The 10,406-nt window shown below is 34.0% G+C and overlaps 1 protein-coding gene across 1 annotated transcript; it reads left to right on the forward strand.

Annotated features, from left to right (window-relative positions):
* Positions 1-273: 273 nt before the first annotated feature.
* On the forward strand, positions 274-6,088 carry LOC142623815 (transcription factor HY5). The gene is made up of 4 exons (XM_075797272.1): positions 274-474; positions 599-797; positions 5,692-5,848; positions 5,950-6,088. Exons 1-4 carry the CDS (start codon positions 390-392, stop codon positions 6,019-6,021), a joined length of 513 nt encoding a protein of 170 aa, XP_075653387.1. The 5' UTR covers positions 274-389; the 3' UTR covers positions 6,022-6,088.
* Positions 6,089-10,406: the final 4,318 nt, after the last annotated feature.

Genomic DNA, 10,406 nt, shown 5'->3' on the forward strand with positions numbered 1-10,406 from the left:
TTCTTGAAAAGACCAATCAACGAGCATAGAAGAAGCTGAAACTTGATCTTAATTACATGTCAACCTTCATTTGTCTTTTTCTGTTCTTTCTATTCATTTACGAAGAAAATCAAAGAAAGAGAAAGAAATAGTAACTTTGAGGAGAAAAGTAGAATCAATAGTATTTAATTCACAAAAAAAAAAAAAAAAGTATTTAATTCACATATGAATATGGAAAGGAAAAAAGTGGCGGCTTTCTATATATCAACGTGTTCGTTTATGAACCAAAACTTTGCCCTTCAAAGATGACAAAATGTCCAAGCAAAGACGAGAGAGAAAGAGAGCCCAAAACTGCATCACATTCATTTCTGATTGAGTCAGAGCATCACTGAGATCACTGAGAGCTAAAGATGTCTCTTCCAAGAGCTTCAGATAGTAATAACAGCGGCAACGCTTTTCCCCATTCTCTCTTTCCACACAAGCAGAGTAAAGTAGGTTAGTGCATATGATATATATATATTTTTCATCAATATTTGTTTGTATTCATGTCCATAATTAATTATTATATAATATATATATATATATATTTTATTAGCATTGGTTAATTTTTGATTTTCAGAAGAGAGTGATGAAGATTTGTTCACAGTTCCAGACGTGGAAACTCCACCAACTATGAATTCTTCTGACATCTCTAATGTTTTTGGTAATAGTAAGGAAAATAATAGTGCAGAGACTCAGCACCACAGTACTTCTGGGTTATCTGGTAGGCGTCGCAGGGGAAGAAACCCTGTTGATAAAGAATACAGACGTCTCAAGAGGTATCTTAATCTTCTTTTTCTGCTTAATTTTTGGATGAATAAACCCATTTATTAATATTTATCAGATTATAATTATATAGCTAGCTTTTATTGTACATGTTTTTCTTTTTTTCTTTTTATATAGCATTCAACCTAGAAAGAAAAGGGAAAATCATACGATTGGTTTTAGTATTGCAATGAATTAATTTTATGGTTTATTTGGATTAGCTTTTTTTTTTTTTTTTTTGTTGCTAAAAGATGGCAAAAATACAATTATTGTTAAAAAAAGAGTGACGTTTAAAAAAAATTATACATATAGAAATAAGTTAATTAACAAGGTAATCTAAGACCCTTGTACCACAAGGATCACTATCAGAAGACCAACTACAAAAATATCTAAACCTAATTAGGAGGAGATTAACATGTGAAAGCTCGATAGTAAAACAACTAGAGCTTGTTTAGACCTCAATTTTAATTGTAGCTTGATTAATTTTAAGCTTAACATACTTAGGGTCTGTTTAGATACTACTTATTTTGTTGAAATTGAAAACTTATTGCTGAAAGTACTATAAATAAAGGTAAAAGTTAGTTGAAATAGTATAATGGAGCCATGAATAGTGCTAAAAAGTGCAATGAGGTCTATAAATAGTAGAAAAATAAACGAAATAGTAAAATAATTTATAATTTTAATCCACATCCAAACGCACACTTAATGCAAAATAGACATGATTAGCAAATTAATTAATCAAAGCTCTCAACAATTGCATGAATGAACAAATTAGTGCAAGGAAAATATTTAAAGGGCAGTAGGAAAAAGATACTCAAACACATGATAACATGGTGATGTGTTATCGAAGAGGAAAACTGAAGAACTCGACGGCTCTCCAAGCTGAAATGATCTACTAGTGAATAAGTTTACAAGGATAACCAAAAAAAACATTCCAAGTCTAATCTACACAAAGTACTTGAGCCCTTCAAGCTCCATCTACCAATGAACTTCTCGAAGTCTTGTCTTCACTAGCTTCTTAAATCCCGCAATACTGCCCGATTATACCGCCAAGCCTCACTAGCTTATTTTGGAAAAGACCCAATGCTTCCCAAGCTCCAAAACACTCTACACTCTAAATGTGTGTGGGTTGTGTTTGGGTACAAATTTTTTCTCAATATATGACAATGGGAGAGGGGAAGGAGAAAAGACTACAAGGATTTCTCACTTAAGGATGAGTAGTTCTCTCTAAAAGGTGGTCTACACTCTAAATGTGTGTGAGTTGTGTTTGAGTACAAATCTTTACTCAAGGTATGACAATGGGAGAGAGGAAGGAAAAAAGACTACAAGGATTTCTCACTTGAGGATGAGTAGTTCTTTCTAAAAGGTGGGTGTTGTCAAAACCTCTCTAGGGTTTTCTTTTGAATAGTCTGCTTACAATTTTGTAGGTAATAAGCGTATATATAGTATGAGTGAAGGGTATAAGAATGACACTTAGAATCCCAATTGTTTGGTTATCTCGTGGGTTGGCTAGATCGCGAGATACACTGACTCTTGAACTTCCATATGTGCTCCCCACATGGCATTTCGCGGGTGCTGCAGTCATGAGCCAAGTCGCGAGATCAACTTCTTGAGCAATCTTTACCAACTTAATATTAAACCCATTACAATTGAATCCCACAAAATACAAGAAAATAAATTAATGCAATTACAACACTTTTTGTCATGAAATAAAGCCAACATAAATGTTATGTAAAAACCATAATTTTACAACATGTGTATGGTTTAGAAACAATAAAAATGTTGAGTTGCTTAGAACATATTGATACGTGGATAAGTACTTCTACAAGAACATACAATTCCAAATAGCACACAAAGTCTTACAATTCATTTACATACAAAACTAATTTACAAAGAGCTTACATTCTACTACTTACACTAGTTGTTTGACGTTGGCAACCTTTAGATGGTTGACAAGTGTCTAAATCCTATCAACTAATACTTAAGAAATCATCTAACTATCTAACTAATTAGTTACAAGAGGATTAGGATATAGCTAGTTGAAATGCCCTGCATCAAAGTCGGTTTGAGGTAGTCCGGTATATGAGTATCAGACAACCTAAAGGGCATCAGTAATAATATGTCATCTTCAGTCTATGTCATACCTACCATTAGACATTCTGTAGAAAATCAAGATATATCTCCCTGGATTTATTATGAGTCTCAACGGTGTATTTGTTGCAAGAACAAGACACACATCATCCACAACCTACATACTTTGATGAAATTGATGAGAGAGAGAGAGAGAGAGAGAGAGAGAGAGAGAGAGATGTTTCTTAATGTGTTGTTCTCTATAACACCACACGTGAAAATCCTATAAGTTGCACAAATAAGCGTCACCCCCCTCTATATAGACAACCAAAGGATACGAAGTCGACATACAAACTCTTTGGCAATAGATTGGATTCAGCCCACTATTGGGCATACTCTAATTGTTTTCGGTTTGACCCAATATTTTTAACACATTTATTAGAAGCTTTTTGATAGTACAATGCCTAAATAATAAGGTACTATTTTAGACTCCAAGTTTTAATTACCGTTTAATCAATTTTAAGCTAATTACAATTGTACATGGTAGTCTTGATTTGGTAAGGCACTAGATTTCTATCACGGCATTTACACACCAATCAAACATCAGCGATTAATAATGAGAAAGTAAAGTAGCAGAAATTGAAAGTGCAAGAGAAATATAAATAGATTTTTTTAACGTAGAAACCCTCTATATTTGGAGAGGGGGAAAACCACGGACACAAACCATTTGAATATTCCACTATTTTTAGAAAATAGTTACAATGGGGTATTATGTTACAATGGAGAAAGAGAGAGGATAAACAATAAAGATAAGAGAGAAAGAGAAGGCGAGAAGAGGCTTCCACTGGAGAGAGAGAGAGAGAGAGAGAGAGAGAGAGAGAGAGAGAGAGAGAGAGAGAGAGAGAGAGAGAGCTGGTCATTTATTATCCTTTTCTTCCTTGAGCCCTTCATTCTTTTATTGTGGTGGAGGTGGGCATGTGTCACATTCCTAATGGCTAAGGTGTTGCCTTCCCTTTAGAGAAAGACAAGGTAGAGTCTTAATAAAATAGGACAACCTGCATTTGGTGCTTCTTTGTCAAGAGTGCTTGTGCTTGTGCTTGTGCTTGTACTACACGCAATAATGCTGCTTTAACAAGCTGGTCATCTACTGTAATATGGCCAAAACTTGTAGCATATGGCTGGGATTTGTTGCTGCAGTTGTAGTAGTCCTTGACTGATTTTATCATTATTTTTACCCACTATCTTGGATGCATGTACAATAACTAATAGCTACATACTTTCTCATTTATATATATATCTTTTTGTCTTTCTTTTCTTATTATCTGATATGCCTTGGACACGTGGTGATGGTGGATTGGCTCATTATTACCAATCTATCACCACCCGTATAACAATTAAAGCGGAATTTACACAATTAACCAAATCAGCTAAACATGGAACTCAACAATTACATGAATAAAACATAATTAAACAATGCAATACGTAAAGGGTAGAATGTAAAGATAAGCAAACCCAAGATAACACCTAATGTGATATTGAAGAGGAACACTGGAGTGTCTAGAATGAAAACTTCTCTATGGTCCCTTGAGTCTGAAATGATCTACTAGTGAATAAGTTAGAGTACAAGAATACATAAAAACCCTCTAAGCCTAAGCTATCTAATGTACTTGGGCCCTCTAAGTTCGAGCTACCAACGGACATCTTGGAGTCTTGTCTTCAACTAACTTTCTAGATCCCGCAACCAAACCTAGTTGCATCTTCAAGCCTCAATGGCAAAAATGGCTTTCTCTAATGTTTCCCAACAACCAATTCACTTGTAACACTCAATGGATGGTGATGTTTGTACTTGGGTTAATCTCCTCTCAAAGGTATGGCAATGGTGAGAGGTAAGAGAGTAGATTAAAATTCTCTCAACTCTCAAGTGGGGGTCTCTAGGTCAAAATAGTGAGAAATGAGTGTATATGTATGGGGTATAAAAAGGTACAACAGGTGAGCGAAAAATAATAGAATTCTTTCCAGTAACAAGCTACTCATGGGACAGGCTGTCTCGCGAATTTCCTATTGATTGCTTTTTGAAACTTCTCACGTGTAAGTCATATGCACTAGTCACGAGTTACTTGGTCTGGCGAGTCATCTCACGAGTTAGCACGTCTAGCTGCTCTTCTTGTGATTTCTAACCCAACCCAATTACAAATAAAGGCCACAAAATACATAGATATTAAGCATGAAAATACAAGAAAATAAGCACGGAATAAAACCAACACAAAACAAGGAATTTACAACTTAACACTTTTCTATATTTCTATAATTTTGTGGTTAAAATTGTGGAAATAGGATGAGACACTTTTAATGGTTATGATATTGATTCTCAAGAAAAAAGGTTGGCAAGAACACTAATTAGGATGTGAGACAATACTTATAATAGCTCATTTCTTACCAGATGGAGTCACAGATCTATATTAATGTCGTGACTTGTGTAAATGATTTAATGGGTCATTACACTAACTCACTAAGTATATGCTAACAAGATAATTTTTAATAGACAATTATATAATATATTTAATAGTTATGTGAGTTGTTTAAATCATTTAATAAGTCATGTAATTATAGTGTATATAGAAGTCTTTTGAATGGCCATGTAATACATTAATTCCTTCAAATTGAAGGAACCTTTATCTTGTAAAACAAGTGCTAATAAGATGGTAAATAGGCCATCATATTCTTCGTCGAAATGCAATTGGTTTCTTAAATACAATAATCATTGAATACGATCAGATAAGTGTATTGGCCTTGCTGAAACTATGGTGAGTGATCGAAAGCATAATCTCCTCTTAATAGGTTGCTAAGGAACAGGGTGTCTGCTCAACAAGCCCGAGAAAGGAAGAAGGTATATGTCACTGACCTGGAATCAAGAGCCAAAGACTTACAGGACAGGAACTCGAAATTAGAAGAGAAGATCTCAACTCTGGTCAATGAAAATATCATGCTTAGGAAGGTGAATATCTCGTACCTGTCTGAGAGCTTTATTTACACACACACACTTGTATAGAATCTGTGTCATGTTTGCATATATAATTTAAATCCATTCTTCAACAGGTTCTTATGAACACAAGGCCTAAGAATGATGAAAGTGTGGAGCCGAAGCAGGATCAGTTTAGCAAGAGCTGAGAAGCATAAGGTGTTTGTTACGTTAGGCCTTTCAAGTTAATAAATTTTTATTAAGGATTCTCATAGACCCTTTAATTTAGACAAATGTAAATCAACAGATTTCCTAAACCATATATGTATAAACGCAAGAAACAGTTTATTAATATTTAAAAAGACCAGTGGGTCGCTAAATTTATTTGGTGGTTAAGATAAAAAAGTTTTATTTCTGGGAAACATAAGATTTTTACAACTAGAAAAGGAGATATAATTTCAAATAATTTCTATGGATGAATAACTAATAATACGTTCAATTAGGATTTTTTTTTGAATAAATAACTAATGATGAAGCAGTTGATTAGATTATGGGCTGATTAGATGATTGCATGACAAAAATAGAAAGAGGTCTGAGTAGCACCAACATAATAATTTCAAATAATGTGCTATAAGAGTTATAAATACGGTGAAAGTAGGGGGCATCTTACATAGCTGTTATCAACTAGAATGACATAATGTTTATTTTTCTGGTAGAAAGAGTTTTTCAATTTATAGGCTTGTTAGTGGAATAATTCGAGAGAAACACCCAATTTTACAGGCTGAAAGCTGAAATGTGTGATTAGGAGTATTGGACACTTTCTGCCCACTCTTATTTACATAAATCAACTATGTTTAGTAAATTATTCACAGTTGTACAAATCAGCAAGTTATGAAATTAAGGTTATATTTGGATACCGTTTATTTTGTTGAAAACTGAAAATAAATAATAATAATAATAATAATAATAATAATATTATTAATATTATTATTATTATTATTATTATTACTGTTCACATGCCTAAATGCATTGTTCATGGACAATGAACAGTGCAAGAGGCGCTCTGCTGAAGAAAGAAAAAAAAAAAAAAAAAAAAGAGGAAACGCAAACGCGCTGCTTTTCAACTATCCAAACCGCACCTAAATGTAAAAATGCATGGGTATTTACCTAGTACTGTTGATTGTTTACATTATTTTTGTGGTTCGGTTTGAAACCGCATGTTTCCAAAATGGAGAATATTATTAATATTCTCTAGATTTTGTACCTAGGCCTCAATGCTTGGTCATAACCTCAGGATGCATCTTGATTGAGGTGTTCCTAGTTAAACTTTTACTTGCTCAATTCTTTTCTTAGTTGTGTGGGAAATTTAAACCTCAATTGATAGAATTAACAAGTTTTAAACCTAACCCAAGTTGTAAATTAGATTTATTATGAATAAGTCATATTAAAACAAACAAACATTAATATCATGTCTATATCATGCACAACGGAATAGTAAAAAAGACAAGATATGATGACCTAGGAAAATTAATGAAACAAACTAGTTTCACTGTAAAAATCTTGGGGGGGAAATCTTCCTGAAAAGCAATTCACTATAGTAAAAAGAAGTTTCAGATTTAGTATAAAACCTTTGTTCCTAGACTCTATAATTCTCGTAGATGAACTTACAGCAGAAACCTTCTTCCACTTCAAAACCTTTGAACTCTTCAATATATGAATGCCACCATTTTGTACGGATCCTAGTACGTGACTAACTCCAACAACTTAAAGATGTTGGCTGCAAAGTTCTTCACTTCATCAATAATGAAGATCAACAAGTACTTGGATACAAAATCTTAAGGCGCAAAAGACGCAGTAACTTCTTGTAGAGAAAATAAGGCACTAGGTCACTTTCTGCATGTGTTCTTCATAATAACGGCCTTTAAAATAAGCCTTATATATGTTTAGGATTATGAGAAAAGAAACTTTACACATACATGTCATCTAGGGCTAAAAATTAGATCTAAAAATTTTGATTTCGTAGATCTCGATAGATTCAGCTTCTGTCGAAAGTGACTTAGTGCTAAACCCATCCTAGATCTACCAAATTATAAGTAAAGTACATATTGTCAAAGGATTAGCCAATTACATAAAATATATCCTTAACAAGTTGATTTGTCTTATAAGGTTCGAGTGATGATATGTCATCTATTCTTCTTTTCTAATTGTGGTATGTTAGTATTCTAAGGTGAAGTGAATAAATCACTATTATTTATTCCTTGGTTATCATAGATTTTCATTGGTTGCAATGACAGCCCATGCATAGCAACACGATTTCATGGCTTCAAGTTTCAACTAGAAACATTGCCACATTTTTATGAATATAATGATACATAGTATAGTTAAGAGCCTTATAATTTAGTGGCATTAGTTTTTCTCTTTTATAAAGAGGACCAAGGTTCAAATTATTTCTCTCTATCGTTGTAACTCTCAAAATATCACCCAAAAAAAAAATCATAGCATATTATGACTTATTGATAGGGTTTTTTTAATTTATTTTTGGTTCTAATGTGAATGTTCAAGACTCTTAAAGCAAATAATTGGAGTATGCTTGAACTAGGCTCAATGAATGATAACGTTGTCATATTACCTTTCCTTCTTTTTATTTATTGATCTATTAAATGTCTCATCGCATTGCTTGTACAAGGACTATAATTTATTTTGTTTTTGGATGAAGCTTTTTTCTAGACCTCTAATACGTGGGATGGTAAGAATGGTGAAAATTTCCCAACCTCTTTACTTATTTTATCTCACTATCTCACTTGAGTTTTTCCGTCTCGAAAAGGTGATTAAGCAATAACAAGTTTTGCTTGCCCTTTCTGCCCCGAATTTCTATAGTATATGTTTTTAATTGATTTTATATATATATAGATACTCTATTATCAACCATGGTTACAAACTTTTTAGCTTTAGAACACGTCCAAAAAGTCCTATAATAGAACTTTATACAAAAAGAAAAAGAAAAAGGGTGGACATCTATTGTAAACAACTTCATGGAATTTTTTTCCATTTGGCCTTAAATTTTTAACAATTTTGTTAGTGGTGATTTTTGCAAAACAATGTGGAAAAATAGCATCTTGAGTTTTTAAGACTCAAGTTTCTTGATAGAACTCGAGTTTTAAATGCTCAAGTTCCTGAGCTGGCAAACAAAAATTATCCACGTGGAATCCACGTAAAACTCGAGTTTATAATACTTGAGTTCCTCTGTTTTTTTAGTTCTGCGTTATCCTATGTTTTCCAGTTCTGCTCCTCTGTTTTTCAGTTTTGCATTTTCAACTCCAAATCTTTGTTCAGATCGTTCTGCGTTCTTCGGATCTACATTTTCCAGATCATTCTTCTTCTTCCTTCGGATCTAGTTCTTCGGTTCTTCAGATTGTATTCATCTTCATCTTCGTTCTGCAGATACTTCTCTAGTCTGAGAAACTCGAGTTCCACGTGGATAAATTACTCCACCTCAACACTAGAACTCGAGTCTTTGAGGCTCGATTTTGTCACCGAACTTGAGCTTCAAAGACTTGAGATGCTAGTTTCCTAAATAGTTTCAAAACCTTGCTAACTAACGATATTCTCTCTCAAAATTATGCTAGCCTGCAAATTACCTCCAACTTCATGTTCTTCTTATATCCTCTCTAATTTACCAATAGGTTTATAGAAGTGTTACCTACACAGTACGTGTGACGAGGTAGTCCCGTTCATGCTGGTCGAACAAACTCCTTGTAATCATTTAGCAGAATCATAAATAACAGGGAGCATTAAATGTTAAGTCAAGACAAAACTAAATGAGAATCAGTTTCAAACATGATGTTAGGCTGTTAGCCCTTTGCCCATGACAGTTGAAACTTGAAACCCATCACGAACTGCCTGCAGTTCAGCGTGAACATTCGTTGTGACACCAAGGTTTAAGGGCAAACAACCATTTTGGCATCTGAAATTTACATCTTGACCCTTATTGCCAAAAAAAATTAAAAAATCTCTATTTGCATTCATAAAGTATAGTAAGGTCACATCCCTTTTATCATACAAATTAATCTAATGCATCAAGAGTTTTAAATTTCAAAAGCATTTATACAAAGAGTGATTCTTGGAAAATGGAATGTGATTGCTTCCTTAGAGAACTCCAATAGTAATGGTGGTTGACTAGTACCAGATTTGATTACATTGAAGTCATGAACTCTCTACTCCTAGCTTTTCTCCATTCTGAGTGTTTGTGACATTGTGTCCCTGACTGAAAGAAGAAGGTTAAAAATGTTAGTAGCAACAAAAGCAGCAGGTGCATACCTTAAATTGGGCTTGGCAGCACCACTCTTGGATCAAGTAATTATGGGATGGGAGGATCTAGTCGAGGAGGGTTAGGGTCGATTAGAATGGGGTTTGTTCAAGCGGGTATCCAGCAAGGCACAAGCGAGTTTGCTTGAGTGAATATTGTGCAATGATTGCACAAACTTTCAAAGTGGTGGGGGGGGGGGGGGGTGGGGGGTGGTTTGCTAGATTGAGAGAAACCCACACATCGCAAGATGATGAGTCAGGCAACCGTATAAAGAACACCCAATGTGCA

The sequence above is a fragment of the Castanea sativa genome, chromosome 2 (genome assembly GCF_040712315.1).
Source record: "Castanea sativa cultivar Marrone di Chiusa Pesio chromosome 2, ASM4071231v1".
NCBI lineage: Eukaryota > Viridiplantae > Streptophyta > Magnoliopsida > Fagales > Fagaceae > Castanea > Castanea sativa.